The sequence below is a fragment of the Cavia porcellus genome, unplaced genomic scaffold (assembly GCF_034190915.1).
Source record: "Cavia porcellus strain 051 isolate PalLab524CR breed Dunkin Hartley unplaced genomic scaffold, mCavPor4.1 scaffold_5, whole genome shotgun sequence".
In the NCBI taxonomy this organism is placed as follows: Eukaryota; Metazoa; Chordata; class Mammalia; order Rodentia; family Caviidae; genus Cavia; species Cavia porcellus.
In genome coordinates this window covers 49,625,545-49,647,115 of record NW_026947488.1, presented here as the reverse complement: position 1 = coordinate 49,647,115, position 21,571 = coordinate 49,625,545, and the positions used below count along the sequence as shown (strand labels likewise).

Genomic DNA, 21,571 nt, shown 5'->3' with positions numbered 1-21,571 from the left:
TGTCTTTTTGAGACAGGGTTTCACTATGTAGTTCAGGCTGGACCTGAACTCACTTTGTAACTCTCAGGTTGGCCTTGAACTCACAGCGATCCTCCTGGCTTAGCCTCTGGAGTGTTGGTATTACAGGCATGCACCACCAAGGCTGGCTAGCAAAAATTACTTTTCTTTTTTTCTGGTCTCGAACTTGCAAATGATCCTCTTACCTCAGCCTCTTGGATTACACAAGTACACCACCACACCCGGCTCAAAAATAATTTTTTAAAATATGTGAAAGTCAGTGGTCAGAGTGAGTCATACCAACTGATTATACCAAGGAGATACATGACACTAATGAAAAGTCTGCCATTAACCTTCTAGATGACAAGCAATTCTGTACCACTTAGAACCAATTCACCTATCACAGGGTCTCTCTTTCTCTGCCTGACATGTCTACTATCTTTCTGTACTCCAGGAGGGCCTATCATTGCAAATGGGTTCTGAAGACATCAAAAATGAGTATCAAGGTACAAATTATTTAAAAATAAGCTGGCAGTCTTAGTTTTTCCTTGACATTTTCTCTATTTTTTTAGAAAAAATATTTTTTTAAAAAGAACAAAGAGAAGCAGGCATGGTGGCTCACGTCAGTAATCCCAGCACTCGGGAGGCTGAGGTGGGAGTCTTGTGAGTTCGAGACCATCCTGGCCTACAAAGTGAGCTCAAGGCCAGCCTGAACTGCATAGTGAGACCCCGTCTCAAAAAAAAAAAAAAAAAAAAAAAAACAACAACAACAACAAAGAAAAGAAAGGGCCAAGAGGGATCCAGAAGTGGGAAAACCAACTATACTGGTCTACCTGGATTTGAAGGGCTTCCCAGAACACAGACCTGTAACACTAAAACTGGGGTAAGTCCGAGGCAAACTGACCAGCTAGTCACTTGGTCCAAAAGAGTGCTGTCTGTGCTCCCTTGTGGTTTGAAGCAACTAAACAAATCTTTTGTTTTGCTGAGATTCAGAACTGGATGCGGGAAAGTGTGGGGGGATAATTTGGAAAGAGAATAAGGTGACCATGACACTTTTGAACACCTGAGCATCCATCTTCCTTCAGGCAACAAAGCTGCCACAGCCAACTGACACAGTCTGACTTTGAATCTTACAAAAATGTAATGGAAAGTAATTCTGGCACATACACATATTTTAAAGACTAAGTTCAAACAGGTTACAGATTTAAAAAAAAAAAAGAATAGATTACCTGTCACATAAGAGAAAAGCATTTAAACTCAAAGAGTAGGTGGAATACCAATGCAAGGAGCAATTTTATAAATTGAGCACTTCAGCTTTTAAAGGCATATAATATTTCTTATAATTTCTAAACTGAGTTACCTGTCCATCTTTAAAAATCCTGACTTACATGCATTTTTGTTAGAGCTGGTTAAAAATGAAAGGCAGCTATCTTACCCTATCCCACACAGTAGCCAGAACTTGGGCATGGGCCCAAGTTTTCTTTGGTTTTATTCTGTGTGCAGTTGAGTCACCCTTCAAGAGCTTAACATATTAAACACACTCTGGCAGGCACAAGTGGACACAGATTTGGGGGATTTGTTCTGCTTTTTGTGATGCTAGGAATCAATCCCAGGGCCTGACACCTGCCAGGGAAGTGCTGTATCACTGAGCAATACCTCCAATCCAGTTTTTACTCTGAAGAACTACTCAAGCCTGAACTACAGAGTGAGACTTGGTCTCAAAAAAAAATTAAAACATTTTTAAACTCTGGACATAGCAGTACACGCCTATAATTCCAGTACTTGGAAGGCCAAGTCAGAAGGATCACGAGTTTGATCCTGAACTAAATAGTGAGATCCTGTCTCAAAAAACAAAAGGGGGATGGCTGGGGATTTAGCTCAGCAGCATAAGCACCTGCCTGGCAAATACGAGGTCATCATGAGTTCAATCCCCCCCAAAAAAAGGCAGAGGTGGGGAGTCAGGCATGGTGGCACCCTCCTGTTATCCCAGAGGTCAGGAAGCTGAGGCAAGCAGATCATTGCAAGTTCAAGACCAGCCTGATTAAGTTAACCCAAGGCCAGTTTGAACCACACAGTGAGACCCTGTCTCAAAAAGACAAAAAAAAAGGGGGGGGGGTCACAATCCCTTACTTGAAATTATACTATAAAGCTACTGTGATTAAAAAAAAAAAAACAAAACTGTGGTACTGGAAAAAAAAAAAAACAGGCCTAAAGATCAATGGGACAGCTTAAAAAATGCAAAAATAACTCCAGACATACAAAAGCCATTTTTTTTTGTTTTTGTTTTTGTTTTGGTCTTTTGAGATGGGCTCTCGCTATGCAGTTCAGGCTGGCCTTGAGCTCACTTTGTAGTCCAAGCTGGTCTCGAACTCAAAACGATCCTCCCACCTCAGTCTCCCTGAGTGCTGGGATTACAGGCGTGAGCCACCACACCCGGCATACAAAGCCACTTTTGTGTATGTGTGTGAGTACCAAGAAATGAACTCAGGACCTCACTCTTGCTAGGCAGAGGCTGTGCTATATCCCCAGTCCTTTAAGCCACCTTATCTTTGACAAAGGTGCCAAACACATTCATTGGAACAAAGATAGCCTCTTTAACAAATGGTGCTGGGAAAATTGGCTCTGCACATGCTGAAGATCAAAACTGGATCCATAACTTTCACCATGCAATAAACTAAATTTGAAATGGATTAAAAATCTAAGTAAAGCAATTTTATTCTGTGTAGATTTGTGGAATCAATACCATAGTCAACATCAGAATGATTCAAGTTAAAGATCTAAAAACAGAAACATTAAGTCTGCTAGAAGACAAAATAGGTAAAACTCTTGAAGGCACTAGTATAGGCAAAGACTTTATGAATAAAACCACAATTGCACAGGAACTATCACAAAGAATCAACAACTGGGATCTTATCTTATTAAAAAGCTTTTTGCACAGCAAGAGAAACCATCAAGAGAGTGAAGAAACAAGCCACAATGGTGAAAAAATGCTTGCCAGCTATTCAAAGGATTACTATTGAGAACATATAAAGAACTCAGAAAAAGGAGACCTCCCAAATTTAAAGGCACAACCCAAAAATGAGTATCTGGGGTGAATACACACTTCTCAGACAGAGGAACACAAGCAGCAAGTAAATACATAAAAATATGTTCAACATCACTGGTGAGAGATGCAAATTAAAACAACACGGAGATTCCATCTCACCCCAGAAAGAATGGCTATTATCAAGAAATCAACCAATAACAAATGCTAGAGGGGCTGTGGAGAAAAAGGAACCCTTCTCTACTGTTAGTGGGAGTGCAGCCTCGTGCAACCACTGTGAAAATCAGTGTGGAGATTCCTTAAAAATGTAGGATTGGAAGTCCAATTTTACCCAGCTATTCCTCTGCTAGATATCTCACAGAAACATTAAAAACATCACATCACATCACAGAACTAAATGTGCACCCAAGTTTATAGCAGGGCAATCTGTAAGTGCTAGATCTTGGAAACAACCTAAGTGCCCATCAACCGAAGAATGAATAAAAATGCCGTGGCAGTTTTATACAATGAAATATTACTCAGCCATAAAGGATAAATTTGAGGCTTTTGTAGGTAAAATGGATGCAACTAGAGACCGCACTCATTAGTGAAATAAATCACTCACATGTGTAATTATGTTGTCTTCCTAGTGTGAGAAGCTGAAGTTATATATAAATATATATGTAAGTATATAAATAAATAATTAAGATAGTTATACTACTAATTTTTCTTAATTCATTGAAAAGGTTTGTGCTATTATTGTTTAGACAATTAAATGCTGATATCTGGTACTCCGAGTAAATAATTTAAGGATAACAACACAAAATATACTAACCAATGTTAACTTCTAATTATCTTGTTTTGAAATTTTTTCTCTTTTAAAAGGATGTGTCTGGTGGTACACATCTGTAATCTAAGCACTCCAGAGGCTAAGACAAGAAGATTGCCACAAGTCTGAGGCCAGCCTAGGCTACCTAGTGAGTTCAAGACCAACCTGAACTATATAGCAAGACCCTGCCTAAAAAAATTTTAAAAAGAAAAACCAATAAATAAATGAACAAGAGAGAAACACATGGAAACAAAAATGCGGCATGAAGGGCCAGTGATTTAGCTCAGTGGCACAAGTGCCAGCCTGGCAAGCACAAAGTCAGGAGTTCCATCTTCAGTACCAAAAAAAAAAAAAAAAGAAAAAAAAAAAAGGAGGCACAGACAAGCATAGTAGTATATGCCTATCATTCCAGCAATTTGGAGGCTGAGGCAGGAGAATTCCCTGGGTACGAGGCCAGCCTGGACTACACAGTGAGACCGTGCCTTTAAAAAAAAAAAAAAAAAAAGAGGCACAGATGGCATTATGGCTTAATGTCCACCCCCAAAGCCTCAAATGGGCCTTTTTTCTTGAGACAGGATCTCACTGTGTAGTCCAGGCTGGTCTCCAACTCATAAATCCTCCTGCCTCGGCCTCCCAAATGCTGGGATTACAGCTTGTGCCACAAGTGGCTTAGGTGGGTTTTTTTTTTTTTTTTCAGAGGTGGCTGGATCTAGAGTGCATGGCACTGGACTTGATTCATGGTACAAGGCTAGGCTCAAGGCACTATGATTAAGGGTAGCTATGAGTACGACCTACCCTAAGTAGCCTGGACAGGATAAAAGGGGCAAAAAGATGTTATGGTAAGGTCCCTTGCTGCTTTCTTATCTTCTGCCCACCATGTACCATTTTCTCTTTTTTTTTTGTCTTTTTTCATTTTTATCGGTACCAGGGATCGAACTCACGACTGCCTGCTTGCAAGGCAGGTACTTATGCTGCTGAGCTAAATCCCCAGCCGAACCATTTTCTCTTAAGCCCTGTCTGCCATAACTCTTTGTCTTGAAGTCAGCCAATTATAGACTGAAATCTCTAGAAATTGTAAGCTAAATAAAACTTTCTTCCTTTTATTCTAGGTGTCAGGTATTTTGTCTCAACAACCAGAAAAGTAACTAATATTTTAGTTACTAAGTTACTTAGTTACTTAGTCTAAGAATTTGGTGCCAGGAGTGGGGTCATTGCTGTGCCTGTACCTGACTATGTGATTTAGGGGCCTTTGGAACTGGCTTGTGGAAGAGTTTGGGAAGGTTTGGAGATGCTGGCTAAAAAAATCAGAGTTGGAACACCATAGGCTGTAATTGATGGGGGATTCTGGCCAGAGTTCAGCAGATCAGCACACTGACAGAAATGATGCTGGTAAAAGATCAGGTTGGGTGGTTTTTGCTAGGATAGACTGCAGCCTCTGTCGGCCTCCGAACAATGTGTTATGCTGTGGCACAAAGTTTATCTGCATTTTGCTTGTGTTCAAACTTTGCCTGATAGGGCCAAGGGTTTAGCTCAATGGCCTAAGTGCCTGCCTGGCAAGGGTGAGGTTGTGAGTTCAATCCCTGGAACCAAAAAGAAACCAAAAAACAAAACAAAAAAACCCCCCTCAAAACAACCAGACTTTGCCTGAGACTAAGATTAAGGGTGGACTAATTAACCTGACAGAAGAAATTTCAAGGCAGTCTAATGTTGAGGTGGTAGCATGGCTATTGTTGGGGCTTTTTGTAGCCAAATTTATGTGAGAACCAAGAGCAAAGAGCCAGCAGAATGATTTAAAACATTTTGAGATTGGCCAGGAAGGAAGCCTGTAAAGATGGAATAGAGGAGAAACTGGTCACTGAAAAGACTAGCAAGAAAAAGTGAAATGAGGCTGAGGATTTAGCTCAATGACGCAGCACATGCTTGGCAAGCATGAGGTCCTGAGTTCAAATCCTAGTACTCCTAAACCCGCCCCCCCCAAAAAAAAAAAAGTCAAATATTTTGGAAGGCAAAAGAGGGCCTGAGGGCATCACAAGGATTAGCAGTGATATATGTGTATTCATGTTCAGAGCAGCACAATCTGTAATAGCTAGATCTGAAAACAACCTAAATCCCCATGAACTGAGGAATGGATAAAAAAAAAAAAAAGATGTGGTACTTATTTAATGAAGTACTACTCAGCCATAAAGGACAGACTTGGGGATATAGCTCAGCAGCATAAGCACCTGCTAGCAAATGCAAGGTCACAAGTTTGATTCCTAGTGCCCCCTCCCCCCCAAAAAAGCAAACTTGAGACTTTTATAGGTAAATGAATGCAACTTGAGGCCCTACTCATAAATGAAATAAATCAGACGTGCATGTGTAAACATCATACTGTCTCACTAGTGTGAGAAGCTGATATGTATTAGTTAAGATAGTTATACTGATTTCTCTGAGTTCATTTAAGAAAATTGTTTGAGCTGAATTGAATGTAGATGTCTTCCACTCTAGGTGACTGATTTGGGGATGGCAATGTGCAATGTATATACCATTGTTGTCCCCTCACTGTTGTGTTCTGAAATTTTTTTCCTCTTTGAAATAAAATGGATTAAAAAGAAGAAGAAATCAGGACTCCACTCTTTGCAGCCTCAGCATTGCAAAAATGAAAGACTTTGTTTTGAAAGGAGAGCCCTAGGGCACCATGTTTCAGAATGGCAGCAACCTAGGGAAGCTGTTCCTCAGGATTTGGTGCATAGGCACTGGCCTATGAGACAGGGAAGTCTGCCTATTGCTCCCGTTGTCAGCAGACCCTGGAGTCGTCCACATGGTGCTAGTTTTAGGTGCATGTAAAATACAAGAGTTGTTGGGTTAGGAAGGTTTCCACTCAGATTTCAGGTCTGGGAAGCCGGGCAGTGTACCCTGACAGGGTGATATGTGAAGCTGTGTGCAGTTGAGACCACAAAAGTTTGGAGAAGGCACAAAAGTATACCATTTGAGGAAAACTACAAAGCTGGCCCCAGAGAAAAACCATGGGAGCTACAACCACAGGCAGTTCTGTAGGGGTGGAACCACCCAAGTTCTTTGGAGTTCACAACTTGCCACAGATTGCCACAACTTGCCATAGGAATGGTGGAAGTGGAACTGTGGGATTTAGTGTTTGCCCCACTGGATTTTGGTCTTGCTTTGTTGCTATTGTTAGGAACAAAAGTTTGTAACTTTTGAAATGGAAATCTTGTACCATTGAGTGTTGCAAGTGTTTAACTCCCTTTTTATTTGTACAGGAGGTTACAGCTAAGAATTTGCCTTAAATCAGAGGAGATTTTGGCCGTTTTAACAATGCTGATACTGTTAGGTCTTTGGCAACTCATAAGAGATGAACTAAAAGGTTTTTCCATAAATGGATAAGCATGAGTTTTTGGAGGGCCAAAGGAAGAACGTTAAGGCTTGTGTTCAGATTTTCCTCAAAGCCTCATGCAGTTCTAGATAAGGCTTTTTTCAGAGGTGGCTGGATCTAAAGTATGATGCTGGAATTGACTCATTGTGCAGTGCTAGGATCAAAGGTACTAGGATTAGCCAAGGGTGGTGGCTCACACCTGTAATCCCAGTACTCAGGAGGCTGAGGCAGGAGGATCACTGAGAGTTGGAGACCAGCCTGGGCTACAAGGTGAGCTCAAGGCCAGCCTAAAATGTATGAGACCTTGTCTCAAAAAGACCAAAAAAAAAAAAAAAAAAAAAAAAAAAAAAAAAAAAAGGTACTAAGATTAAGAATATGAGTACTACCTGCTTTAAGTAGCCTGGAAAAGACCAAAGAGGCAGAAAGATGCAGTTAAGGTCACTTGCTTGCTTACTTTTGCTATCTTCTGCGTGCCATGAACTTTCTCCTCTGTGGTATCTCTCTGATATGTCACTGTGCTTTGGAGCCAGTTGACTACGAACTGAAACTGTGAATTAAATAAACGTCCCCCTTTAACTCTGGGTGTCAGTTTTTTTTCCCCTCAGGAAATAAGAAAAGTAACTTCTAACTAACTAACACAGATGGGTAGTTTTTCTCTTAAAAGATTTAATCTCGAGATGAGATCTATAATTTATTCAGCACCTTTATAACAACATCAGCAAAATTCTACAGGATTTCAGATGAGATTTTAACCAGGATCGATACATACAAACCTGACACTAATCTTATCAGTTTTCTCTAGGGCCTTATTTTATATGTTCTTACCTATCTCCTGAATTCTGAAATTATCTCTGGTCTGTTCTATACCCTCAACTCCCAAAACATATTGTCTTGATGCTGTGGGTTTTTAGGAATGCTAGATTTAACTAATAAAGTTTTTATTTTATTTGTGTGTGGTTTTTTTGGTTTTGTTTTGTTTTAAATAGGGTCCTACTACATAGCACAGGTTGGCCTTGGATTCTCAGTGATCCTCCTGTCTCAGCTGCCTGAGTGCTAGGATTACACGCATGTGCCACCATGCCTGGCATAAAAATAAAATTTAAATTTATGTAAGCCTAAACCTGAACTATGTAGCTCAGGCTGGCCCTGAACTTGTGCTGATCCTTCTGTATCAGCTTCCCATGTGCTGGGATTACAGGTGTGTGCCACCATCTCCAGCATGAATGTAATATAAACAGTGGATTTTTTTTCATCCATCAGAATGCCCTGTGAACTATTTGGGACACATTATACTAAAAACATTTACTGGACACTCAGGAACTAGGAACAAAAAAGGAACTTTCTCAACATCATGAACTGATTATAAACAACCCACAGCTAACAACATACTCAAAGGTGAAAGAGTGAAAGTATGATTTTCTTAAGACCAAGAACAAAATAAGGATGTCTACTTTCACACTTCTGTTCAATGTCCAATTCTTTTTTTTTTCTTTTTGGTACTGGGGATTGAACTTATGACCCTGAGCTTGCCAAGCAGGCGTTTATGCCACTGAGTTAAATTCCCAACCCTCAAAGTCCAATTCTTGCTAGAGCAAATAGGCAAGAAAAACCCAAAATGGAAAGGAAGACACAGAACTATTTTTATGTACAGAATCTATATAACAAATTTCAACCTAATAAATTAAGCAAAACAGCAGGATTTGACAGATCATGATCAAAGGCCAATAGAGTGCTATTCTAGTTACCATGGATATAGAAGTACTCTCTGAAGAAGTAATCTTTGAGAAGAGACCTAAATAATGGTAGGAGGGATCATTTTAAAAGAAATTCTCAGGTATAATGGCACATGCATGCAATTCCAGTACTCAGGAGGCTAAGGCTGGAGGACTGTCATGAGTTCAAGGCCAGCCTGGACTACATAGTAAGAGATAATTTCTCAAAAAAGCAATAAAGATACATAAGTAAATAAGGAATTTATTTCAATTTTCATAGAACCTAAGGGTTTACAAATGTCACCTACAGTATGCTATATTTATAAATATAACCTCCTTCAGCTAATGGCTCTCATATAGCAAACCTGATTCAACCAAATCTGAAACCCAATGGATTTCCTAATTTGAGAGGTAGTTTATTTCACTCTTATCTAAGCCACTTACCATTAAAAACATTCATCAAATGTGTGAACCACAGACCTAACAGGTACTTACATGATTCTCTTCTTTGAGCATCAATTTTAAGAAAAGAGAGAACAGTTAAAGGGGAGTTTCAGCAAGTAGAGTAGAAATGTACCTGGGTGTGGTAGCACATTTCCATAATCCCAGCACTTGGGAAGCTGAGGCAGAAGAATTACAGTGAGTTCAAGGGCAGCCTGAACTACACAAGACCTTGTCTCAGAAAAAATAAAACAAAAAAAGATGTTCATTATTACTAAGAGTAGCGAGACATGGTGGCCCACACCTGTAATCCCACTACTCAGGAGGCTGAGACAGGAAGATTGCTTCCAGTTCAAGGCCAGCCTGGGCTACAAAGTGAGTTCAAGACCACCATGAACTGCACATTGAAACCCTGTTTCAAAAGAATAGATTAAAAAAAAAAAATTTGGGTTGCAGATATAGTTCAGTGGCATAGCACCTGCCTGGCAATTCAAGGTTATGAGTTCAATTCCATACAAAAAAAAAATCTTAAAAATAATATGTACAGGGGCTGAGGATTTAGCTCAGCGGCATAAGCGCCTGCCTTGCAAGCAGGCGGTCGTGAGTTCGATCCCCGGTACCGATAAAAATGAAAAAGACAAAAAAAAAAAAAAAAAAAGAAAAAAAAATAATATGTACAAATTAGCAGCAACTCCTGCTGCAGGTTATAATTAATTCACAGTAATATACACCAAGTCCCTCTGCTACAGACAAGAACAGAAGTCTCCTTAACAGATTATTTTATTATCACATTTATTTCAGGTTTGGAATTCAGGTTTCAGATTTGGAAATAACTGCATAGACTACCATAAGTATCCCTAATGTGAAAATCTAAAACCCAAAATGCTCCAAAATCTAAAACTTTTTCAGTATCAATATGCCTGGTACCATATACACCTAAAAATTTTATAAGAAATGCTCCTGAAGGCTGTTCAGAGTACGGATGCAAACACTTTTTCATGGAGGAACGCCAGCTTCTCTGAACGAGTCTGTTTCAAGAGCGGGAACCACTCCCAGTGGGGTAACTCAATCACATGGTACCCAAGTCGAACCAGCTGCCGCCGCTTCATATTGTGCAGTCCAAGTAGATTCCTAGTACCATAGCAATACTGGTTCCTATGTGTGAACTGAATGGCTAGTTTCATTTGTGGGGCCTGCACATGGAGTGGGGGATACAAGCCAGTCATGTCAACAGCTCCTGGGCAATTTGCCACATCACAAAGGTTGCTCCCCAACGGCACAGCTGTCTTCTCCAACTTCATGGGGCACTGCCCGGTCTCTGACTCAATTTCTGTCTGAAAATGCCTTTTTGCTTTCCCTTTTAGCAACTGATTCATCAAATCATCTGTAAGGCTGACTCCCACACGCTTGAGCTTCAAACTGGCCTTGTCCTCAGATGGTATGGCTTCACTGTTAAATGGTATTGGGTTCATGTTAACATCGAGCTGCACCTCTAAGTCAGAAGATCGTGTGTGAGGTAAAATCATATGATGCTTGACATACTGGGGGCCACCCAACATGATCTCAAGAAAAGTGAGAGCTTCTAGGAATTCAGGCTTTGAGTTCATATCCTTCCTTGCTAACTCCCACATATACACAGATGCCTCTTGCTGAAGGTGAGAACCAAGACGATTGCCTTTGTAATCTGGACATTCAATGCCAACTGTACCATCTAGAGTATACAGTTCCTTAGTAAGTTGAAACTTAGATGTTTCTTGTGCTAACCTGACAAACCCTGGGCTCAGAGCAACATCAATGAGCTCTGCTGGAAAGTATTCAGAAAACGCTAGACCAAGCAGGCAGGTCAACAGGTGTTCCGGGTATTGGTTGAATTCAGGCATCTTTCTGTGAATTTCACGTATTAAGCAGGAATAAAATTCTTCGGTGTTCGGTGGCTTGTAATTCAGAGTTCCAAATGACCACAGAATTTTGGCAACATCTTTACTTCGACAATGTACTACTCTAGGAGGCAAAGAGGCAGCCACAGCATTCATTATACCTTCATCCAACATGCGTAAGGCTGAGCATGCAAGAGTCAAGTGCATGACACCCTGAACCCCCAGGGAAGGAATTCTCTGAGGCGCAATCTCTACAAACCGCTTCATGAAATTCACGTGATCCACGTGAGTGAAACGGAACATTTTAAGAATATGCACTAAGGCATGACTACTTAGATGGTGCATGTCAGCACAAGCCAAATCTCCAATTTTCTCCATGACAAATTCGGAAAGATTACTACTTGACTTAAAGAAGCCCAAGCAGATTGTACCAACTTCTTCTAAATTGATCAAATCTATATACTTAAGGATCAATAATTCCAGTTTTTGCATTAGGTCCTGTGGTACTTGACGATTTTCACCTATAACATAAATTAAATGAATCAACTGGGACAGAGACAGATCTTTCCAGTGCAAATTAAGATAACTGAAAAAAATTTTGAAGAACCGAGGTGCTTTGCGGCCTAAGCACCTCCAGAGATCAGCCACCAAGAGAAGCTGATCCAGACTCATCTCCCATACCTGCTGGCTGAATCTGGTTTCAAACACATTCAGCACTGGGTGGGAGTGAGGGATTTCTAAATTGACAAATGCTTTTAAAATACTGATCAGATCTGGGATATCAAAGAATCTTATGTTTTTCACACTCAGCTGGCAGAGCAGAGCAAAGCTGGCACTCGACAGCAAAACGGGATGCTGCTCTGTAGGCAAAGTGCTCAGCTTACAGAAATAATCGACAATGGTTTGACGTGGGAGTTTATTTTGATACTCTTTGACTTTGAGCAAAATTAGTTTACTCTCTGAAATAGACAGAGGCTGACAAGTCTCTGAGTTGCTATGGCTGTGAAGCTGGTACTCTGGCCTTAGCTGAAGGAAAAGTCGAGTATCTTTAAAGGAATCAAAAACTTCTACATCCTCTTCATCAGCTCTCACGGTCTCGGGCAAACCTAGCTGCAATGTGCTGGCCTTTGAAGCAGAAGCCTTGTGAAATCCCAAGCCCCAAAGGGTGCTGCTAGTTGTGAGGAGTCTCTGAGATGAGGTGGTACCACCAATGTTCTTCATTCTTCTAGCAGGATGGCAGGGGCCACTGTGTGCTGGATGGTCCTGTCCCCTGTACCACCTGCTGCTTCCCATATTCCAATACAGTATACTTTGGGTTGCACTGTAGATAACAGGATTGCAAAATGTTTGATATTTTAAAGGTTTTAATGACTTGAGACTGGCTGTCATTCTGTCAGTATTGATCTTTTTGACAGTCAGAGTATAGTCCTCACATGTGCGACCAGGCAATTTCTTGTTTATGTGGTGCTTGATTAGAGCTGAGCAAGGAGATGTTCCACAGAACCTGCCTGGGTATCTTCGGCATATCACAAGAGCCATGGATCACAAATGACTGGGCCAGAATTGGTGCCAGATACTGAAAAAAGGGTAGATGAAGAATGAGTGGCTTCTACCTATCACAATACCAAAATTTCCACATTTTAAGAAATAAGATTCACACTACTCTAGTATCTACTCAAATAAGTTTAATACTAGTGAATGCCCAAATCACAAATTAGCATGTATCAAGGATAAACTCTGAAGGCCACAGGAAAACTCTAAATCCAGGGGCTACTGGGTAGTTCCTAGACTGCAGCTCGATCTAATCTTCCTTGCAGAAGGAAGCAATCCCTAGCCCCGCAAAACAAAGAAACAAACAAAAAACCACTATCACTACCAAAAAGCTAACAAACTTCACTCATATTGGCAGGAGAAGGGAAAAAGTCAAGCAAGATCTTGCTTACTATCAAATTTAAGGGCAGGAAGTAAAGAACTGCTCAAAGCTGGGCTCCAGGTTCAGAAGCCAGAGTTATTTACATGAGTATCTTGCTGACACACTGGGGGACCATGCAGCTTTCTTTTGGAGAAAGCAGATCAGCAATGCCTCCTGAGTCAGTGCTCACACTATCTTCACTCTACTTTATGAGAATACAATTCTCATTTTCCCCTAGTAGAAATCATGAGAGAGGCTAGGAACTGACTGCTATACTCCTGCCTTCCTCAATGCTTACTCTTTCTTTCCACTTAGGCGCCAAAGCTTGAAAGGCAAAACGAGAGGAAACCTAAGCCACCAACAGGTAGACCACACTGGGATTCTGAGGAGGCTGGAATGATTTACAATCCCCAGCACCACCAACATGGAAAGAAAACAAATTATATGTTTCAAAATAGTCACTAGGAATCTCAATACAGTATCATAAGCAGGATGACAATAAAAGAGAAAGTAGGTAACAGAATGCTCCAGCTATAGAGTTAAGAAAACCTGCTTTATACTATGGAATTTAAATTTAGTCTACCAGTATAAAACTGTTCAACTCTCTCATCTCATTTTGCAACCAGATCTTATGAAATAACTTTATTATTTTTTGTTTTGATTTTGTTTTTCAGCACTAGAGACTGAATCCAGGGTCTCTGCACTAAATTACATCTCCAGTTCTTTTTAAATTTTATTTTGAGACAGAATATTGCTAAATTGCCCAGGCTGGCTCAAACCTACAATCCTCTGTCTTAGCCTCCAAGAGTGCTGAAATTATACATGTGAACCACTACACCTAGATGGAAATAACTTTTAAAACCTATTTTTTGGGCTGGGGATTTAACTCAGTGGCACAAGTACCTGTCTGACAAGCTTAAGGTTATGAGTTCAATCCCCAGTACCAAAAAAAAAATTTGATTACTAAAACCTATTTTTTACAAACCACATACTATAACCTAAAATGATAAACTGAAAACAACTAAACGTTCACGTAATAAAAGAGGCTGATTTACAGTACTATAAATGTAGCAAACATGAGTACATGGAAATGTATACATAAATCTTCCATGGAACAAAAATATACAAACAAGTGCCATCACCTAAAATACACATTTTTAAAAAAAGGGCCCACCCAGGGACGCCAAAAAAAAAAAAAAGGGCTAGATACAATGGTGCACACCTGTAATCCCAGTACTCGGGAGGCTGACACAGGAGGATCAATGTGAGTTCAAGGGCAGCCTGGGATACATAGTAAGTTCAAGGCTAGCCTGAACTATATCGTGAGACCCTGTCTCAAAAGAACAAAGAAACAAATGAAAAATGAAATATTAACTACATAGTTTCTTTGTGGGAAAACTTCCTATTATCTTTGATGAATTAACTCTCTTTTTGGGAGCTTAGAACTGTTAATAAGAAAGACTATATAAGTTAACAAATACCTCTATATAATTACCTAAATTAATTCTAACTCAAAGTAATTAATGAAATTACTGTATATGGTCCTGAAATAAACAAAATTGTCTAGAACATCAACGTCTGGTGTAGAGCCACTTTTTTTTGTCCTTTTGAGAGAGGGTCTCATTATGCAGTTCAGGCTGGCCTTGAGCTCACTTTGTAGCCCAGGCTGGTCTCAAACTCACAACCATCCTCCTGTCTCAGCCTTCTGAGTAACTGGGATTACAGGCGTGAGCCACCATACCTGGTTTAGAGCCACTATTTTGTTTTTGCTGGGGTGTTTTGTTTTGTTTTACATGTCCAACTCATTTTTTATTTTAAAAATATGAAATGCTTCACGAACTTCCACATTATCCTTGCACAGGGGCCATACTAATCTCTGGATCACTCCAATTTTAGTATGTGTGTTGCCAAAGTGAGCACAGAGCCATTGTTTTGAATTGATGTGGTCTTTTTGATTTTTGAAAATACAGGCCAAAGCTGGACATGAGGGTACCTGCCTATAATTCAAGCACTCAAGACCCTGGGCAGCAGAAACATGAGTTTAGGGCCTGCCTGTGCTACATAGTGAGTTCAAGCCTTGCCTGGGCTAGTTTGCAAAACCCTGTCTAAAAAATATATACAAATATATATATGCAAAGACCAGGCATAACAGTGCACACCTGCAATTCTAACTACTCAGGAGGCTATGACAGGAACATCACAACTTCAAGGCCAGCCTGAGCAACTTAGAGAAACCTTGTCTCAAAAAAAAAAGAAAGAAAGGTCTAGGGATGTAGCTAAGGTTAGAGTAGTTGTCTAGCATGTATGAAGCCTGGGTTTAATCTTCAGTACTGAAATAAAAAGCAGGTTAAATTTGAAGATACAAACAAGAGCTACAATCACCTCACTGCCTTCTCTGTGCCAAGGTTCAGTCTTTTTTTTTGTTTGTTTGTTTTTTGCTTTTTGAGATAGGGTATCGTTATGTAGTTCAGGTTAGCCTTGAACTTACTATGTATCCCAGGCTGGTCTCAAACTCATGGTGATCCTCCTGCCTCAGCCTCCCAAGTGCTGATATTTACAGAAATGTGCCACCCATGCCTGGCTAAGGCTCAGAGTCTTGTACAAGTTGTTTTATCTACATTAGTTCCTATCCCTACAACCTTTCTGTTAAATGAGCTTATTAGCTCCACATTATCTATGAACAGAATTTACAAAGTAAAGAAACCCACTACAGGTTACACAAAGGATCAAGTGGGACTTGACATCAAAGACTGCCTGATCCTAAAATTCACATAATTGGCATGTACAGACAAGAATGGGGATCATGAAACACAGGGTCCAGAGCTGGAGGTGGAGAGTACAGCTGAATGACCCACAGTCTGAGTTACCAGGTAGCAGGTAATTGAAGGTATGCATTAAAATCCCTCCCAAGAGCACTGATAATAAACCTGTAATCCCAGCACTCAGGGAGCTGAATCAAGGGGGTTGCAAATTCAAGGGTGACTTGAATTACATAGAGAGAACCAATCAAAAAATAAACAACTGAAGTCCTTCCCACTTCTAGTAATATAGTTTTCTAGGATTTGCTAGTTATAATACTTACAAAAAAGAACAAAGACGACCTGAAAGACTGAAATTCTCATGAAAAAATGGGTTTTAGGGGGCTGGGGATTTAGCTCAGCAGCATAAGCGCCTGCCTTGCAAGCAGGCAGTTGTGAGTTCGATCCCTGGTACTGATAAAAAGGAAAAAGAAAAAAAAAAAAAAAAGAATTATAGGTCTAATAGATAATTTGGGGACAAATGAGTGACAGAAAATCAAGCCAATAATGACAAAAATAACTCCAGGAAAGACCAAAGAAAATTGTAAAGGTAAACTGTGTGTGGTGACCCATGCTTTTAATCCCAGCACTTGGGAGGTTGAGGCAGGAGGATCATAAATGAAACCATCCTGGGGTACAAAGTGAGCTCAAGGCCAGCCTGAACTACACACAGTGAAATCCTGTCTCAAAAAAACCAAAGGAAAAAAATTGTACAAGACAGAAAATATTGTCATACTCCCTGCGTAAGTGTTAACAATATTTACATTTTATTAATATAAACTCGGAGCAACAGCCTAGCCAAAAATTGCGAGCGAGCCATATTATATTGGAAAGATATAGGGACAGGAAGTAGAGTAAGAGGAGATCCACATAAGAGACCCAGGGATTCCAGCTGGCCGTGGTGGCACACATGTCTATAATTCCAGGACTCTGTGAGACCGAGGAAGGTAGACCTCACGTTTGACCCTACCCTGGGAACTCAACACAGAGATAACCCTGTCTTAGCATAAAAAAGGTTTAAAGAGTACAGTAGCTCAGTGTGAAAGCTTTGGGTTCAATCCCCAGTATCAAAAGAGATGTGGTAGGAGATATGTTAAGAATCTCAAAATCCAAAATAAAGATGTCAAAAGGTTTTATACATACAACTTAGAAATCAAGAAATATCAAAATGGGATTGAGGGTGTAGCTCAGTAGTAGAGTACTTGCTTAACATACATAAAACCCTGGGTTTCATCCCTAGCACTGCAAAACAAACTCCAAAACTTTTAATTCCAATTACTCAGGATAGAGGCAGGATTGTTTGAATGCAGGAATTCAAGAACAGCTTGGGTAGGGGCTGGGGGCTTAGCTCAGTGGCATAAGTGCCTGCCTTGCAAACAGGCAGTCATGATTTCAATTCCCGGTACCAATAAAAAGGAAAAAGACAAAAAAAAAAAAAAAAAAAAAAAAAAAAGAACAGCTTGGGCAACAAAGTGAGACCCTATCTCTATAAAATAAAGAAACAAATATAGATAACAACTTAAATGTGTTATTTAGAAATGGTAAAAGAAACACTGAAAGTGCTTCCAGACAACAAAAATAAAGGCAGTAAGGAACAAAAAAAATTAACATTTAGTATAAGCTCTATTGACCTACCTGGCTATTGTGAAGAGTTTTTTGTTGTTTTGTGTTTGATACTGGGGATCGAACTCAGGACCTCGAGTTTGCCAAGCAGGTGTTTGTACCACTGAGCTCAATCCCTGGCCCTGTTTCCTGGTTTTTTGAGGCAAGGTCTTGCTATGTAGTTCAGGCTGGCCTTGAACTAGAGGACTTTTTTAAAAAATAAATTCTAGGTAATAGAAATGTAAATGACAAGGAATGTTCCAGGCAAGAGTAACCAAACTGCAAATAGCAAACCTTGACTGCATACTTTTTCAGCAGGCAATTTAGAGTTACACTACAGGTTCTATACAGTAGTCTGAAACATAACCACTTCAAAAGCTAGGTTTTAAGTAGTGTGGAAAAGGAAGAGAAGAAAAACAAGGCAGACAAGCAGCAGAATAGGGAACGGGGAGACAAGATACTGCAAAGATGAAAAGGTGGATGTGGCTGGTGTCCAGATAGAAAAAACACCCAAGAGAGAACTCCTCCTCATTCAAAGGCTAACAGAGAAGCCACAAGAAAAATATCATGAACCAAGCATGATGATGGTGCATCCCTGTAATTCCAGCAGTCAGGAAGCTGAGGCATGAGGACTATTGAGTTTGAGGCCAACCTAGATTATACAGTGAATTCATAGCCAGTCCAGACTACAGAGCAAGACACTGTCTCAAACACACACACACACACACACACACACACACACACACACACACACACGCACGCATGCACACACACTATAGGATGTTCAGTAGACATGGCTCCTTCACAAAAGGCTCAAAGACATCGGATATCATATTACTGCACAAAACTCCTTTCTTAGGTTAGTACCCCAATTTACCCTCTTTTTACTTTTTTTTTTTTTGGAAACCTAATGAATCAGGGAGAAGTCTCAGAGAGCCTTGGATGCCAAAAGGTACTACCTCCATCACCCTGAATAATGAACAAGGAATTTTTTTTTCAGTACTGGGGATTAAACACAGGGCCATTACTCTGAGCTATGTCCCTAGCCCTTCTTTTAAACATTGTTTTGGCTTGGGGGCTGGGGATTTAGCTCAGCGGCATAAGAGCCTGCCTTCCAAGCACGCAGTCTTGAGTTCAATCCCTGGTACCGATAAAAAAAAAATTGTTTTGGCCAGAGGTATAGCTCAGCGGCATAAGCACCTGCCTGGTAAGTACAAGATCCTGAGTTCAATCCCCAGCTCAATCAATCAACCAACCAATTAAATTGTTTTTAAATCTTGAGACAGGATCTGAGTTACCCAGGCAGGACATGAATTTGTAGTCCCCTTGCCTCAGTCTCCCAGAGTGGTGGAATTATAAGCATGTGTCACCACACAGGACTAGGAGTAAGTAATCTTTCCTTTTTATTTTTCAGGTCAAAGGCCAAATAGCTTCCTTTTAAACTACAGCCAGAATTTAGAGAAAGGGAGCCAGAGGAAGGCAGTCTTTTTCATTTTTATCGGAACCAGGGATTGAACTCACGACTGCCTGCTTACAAGGCAGGTGCTTATGCCGCTGAGCTAAATCCCCAGCCCCAGGAAGGCAGTCTTTACAGGCATGTGCCAATGAGCCTGCGGCCACGACCCTATTTTCAAAAATTCTCTCCAAACCAGGGATGGTGCATGCCTGTAATTCCAGCATTTGGTAGGCTGAGGCAGAAGGATGGCTGTGGGCTTCGTAGTGAGTACAAGGCCAGCCTACACTACAAAGCAAGATCCAGTCTAGAAAAAAAAGAAAAGACACACAGTCCATATAACACCATTCAGAAGCACATGCTCATGTCCATCTAATGAACCTATAGGAGGGATAACAAAAATCTTTTTTTCAAAAAGTATGAGCATCTACACAATATTAAAAGAAAACTCCTAAATAAGTGGTCATTTGTAGCACTCTTAGTTTTACCTACTTCTCGCAATCTTCAAGATAGCAGAGTACAGTATTTCACACAAGCAAAGGAGGTACTTCAGAATTGCTTTATGCAAACACTGACAAGATAAATGACAAGGTCATGTTTGACAAGGTCAAACCAGTAGGTGGGGGAAGCCACATTGAAAAATAAATATCAGTCTTGCATACTGCCAGAGGCCCTGCCTACTTTCTCTGCTGTACAGTGCCATAGTCTTCAGATTTTATTTGGGCCTACAAACAGGAGCAAACGCAAAGCCTTGCTCAAGGTCATTCATTCACTAAGGTGAACAACCTTCCTTTGAAAAATGAGCTGTTGTTACTACTCACTCTGCGTCTGAAATGCAGAAAATATGACTGGAGCTCAAAACACCAGCCACAGTTAATGCTAAAGCACTTGGCAATGAATTTCACAGGATGAAGCATCAACCAACAGCTTATACTAAGCTATGAGGCGCTAAGAAACTGCTGAAGTACCTAGTAAAGGATGAGCACCCGAAGTTCCTTAAGTCAGGACAGAAGAGCTGTGTGCCATGATTTGCACAGAAAAAGAACTGTTTCCTATCTCCGGAAAGAAAAGACAGAGGTCACAGCAATACTACCCTGAGAAAAGCTTGTAAAATTGGAAACTGCCTGCTAAAAATGGGGGGAAAGGCATATATTATATTAATATTTACTTAAGACTCAGCCGATTCAAAGTTCTAAGCAAAACACTAGAGTCTTGCTACTCAAAGTGTGACATGGGGAAGCTGGTTAGAAACAGTCTCAGACACTAGCCCAGACCTGCTGGATCAGAAATCCCGGGTCTCATACATACTCAAGTGGAGAAGAGGTGCGGCAGAATGCCTCACTACATCCTCACAATAACCAAGAGGCTCACACCGTTCCGATCTCCACCTGACAGAGATTTTAAAATTTTTAAAAATCAAGATTCAGGTAAATGTTTTCCCCAAGGTCACAGGACTCTGGAGTAGTGAAGGTTGCCGGGTTACTCCCTAGAGCAAGACCTACGGAGACGTCCACAGCACCGGCAGTGAAGCGCAACATCCGGCCTAGGGACACGCAGACCGTGGACCGACCAAGAAGGCGGGAGGCACAGTCAAGCCTGGATGGGTGGTCACAATCCCAACAAGCAGCTTCCGCGACCTCTTCGTCGAACGCTACCACTCACCTGAGCCTGGAAAACGTGCGGTCTGCAATACCAAACCCGGGATACCGCAGGCTCTGGCCTCATACATACTCCTGCGGCAATGCCTAGCCTCCCTACAGTCCCACTTCCGGCCGGCTGCTCTTTACTTCCGCCCACTGCGTACTGACGGGAGCGGCGGAGGCTCAAAAGACTGTCAGCGTTCTCCAAGGACATTTTGCACAAGAGGGCGTTGATAAAGAGACTGAAGGAGTCTGGGACCTGCAAAGGGAAAAGACTATCCTAGATAGATCGCTCTGTTAATAATTGAGCAGTGTTGACTCAGGTTCAAGCCCCAGAACCCTATTCAGTGTTTTATGGCCGTGGGGATGTCAGGAAAAGTCTCTAAGCTTAGTTTTTCGTCAGCAACGATAAGTGGAACCTGAGTACACTTACAACAGACATGTATCTGTAAAGTGCTCTCAACAGAAGAATTAGTGATGGGGAGACAGATGTTTCAAAGCTGGAACTTGAGAAGGCCAGAGCTGTGATCTTCCACACTTGAGGGCTGGGGGCGGGGGACACCTAGACAAAGTACAGAGTTCCTACCTGTCAGGGGTACTGAGGGTACGTGAGAGCGGCTGATCGGAATATGCGTACCTCGTCAATGCCTGAGACACCGACCATCCATCCTGACGACTGTGAAGGAAATCTGAGAAATCATGCATCCTCCAGGGCGCCCTCTTGAGCTCTGTGGAGGGCACTGCTTTTATATTTGTGAACCTTTGGCCCCAGACCCCTAATGCTACTGTTGAGGGCGGGTTCTGTCAACGGGGCTGAACAGAGAAAACTCGATTAGTGGTTACAAGGCCAGCAGTACCCACAAACAGCAGAGAGCCTATACCCAGGAGATGAATTATGATTACTTCCTAGGAAGCTGT

General features: G+C 41.1%; 2 protein-coding genes and 1 non-coding gene across 9 annotated transcripts in view; all 3 read right to left on the bottom strand.

Moving 5' to 3' along the window:
- Ubox5 (U-box domain containing 5) overlaps positions 1-20,811 on the bottom strand; it is a 37,394-nt gene extending 16,583 nt beyond the window's left edge. For all 5 annotated transcript variants that reach the window (XM_063248778.1, XM_013159854.3, XM_013159857.3 and 2 more), the window contains exon 1: positions 20,676-20,811. The gene's annotated coding sequence lies outside the window, so the exon portion shown is untranslated. The remainder of the gene's footprint in view (positions 1-20,675) is intronic.
- Fastkd5 (FAST kinase domains 5) lies at positions 10,147-21,467 on the bottom strand. 3 transcript variants are annotated; one of them, XM_063248777.1, is made up of 2 exons: positions 21,291-21,467; positions 10,147-12,824 (listed from the first exon to the last, which is right to left on the bottom strand). In XM_063248777.1, exon 2 carries the CDS (start codon positions 12,785-12,787, stop codon positions 10,343-10,345), a length of 2,445 nt encoding a protein of 814 aa, XP_063104847.1. In that variant the 5' UTR covers positions 12,788-12,824; positions 21,291-21,467; the 3' UTR covers positions 10,147-10,342. The 3 variants fall into 3 exon arrangements, with proteins under 3 accessions (XP_063104847.1, XP_023415849.2, XP_063104846.1); XM_023560081.2 differs by having other exon boundaries at positions 21,240-21,354; XM_063248776.1 differs by lacking the exon at positions 21,291-21,467 and adding an exon at positions 20,676-20,808.
- On the bottom strand, positions 14,977-15,080 carry LOC111753534 (U6 spliceosomal RNA). Its single transcript, XR_002788313.1, has one exon. It is a non-coding gene; the product is annotated as a U6 spliceosomal RNA (small nuclear RNA).
- Positions 21,468-21,571: the final 104 nt, after the last annotated feature.

What these genes read in the sequence shown, in the direction of transcription:
- Fastkd5 (XM_063248777.1), bottom strand. Translation starts at nt 12,787, where the DNA reads ATGGCTCTTGTGATATGCCGAAGATACCCAGGCAGGTTCTGTGGAACA.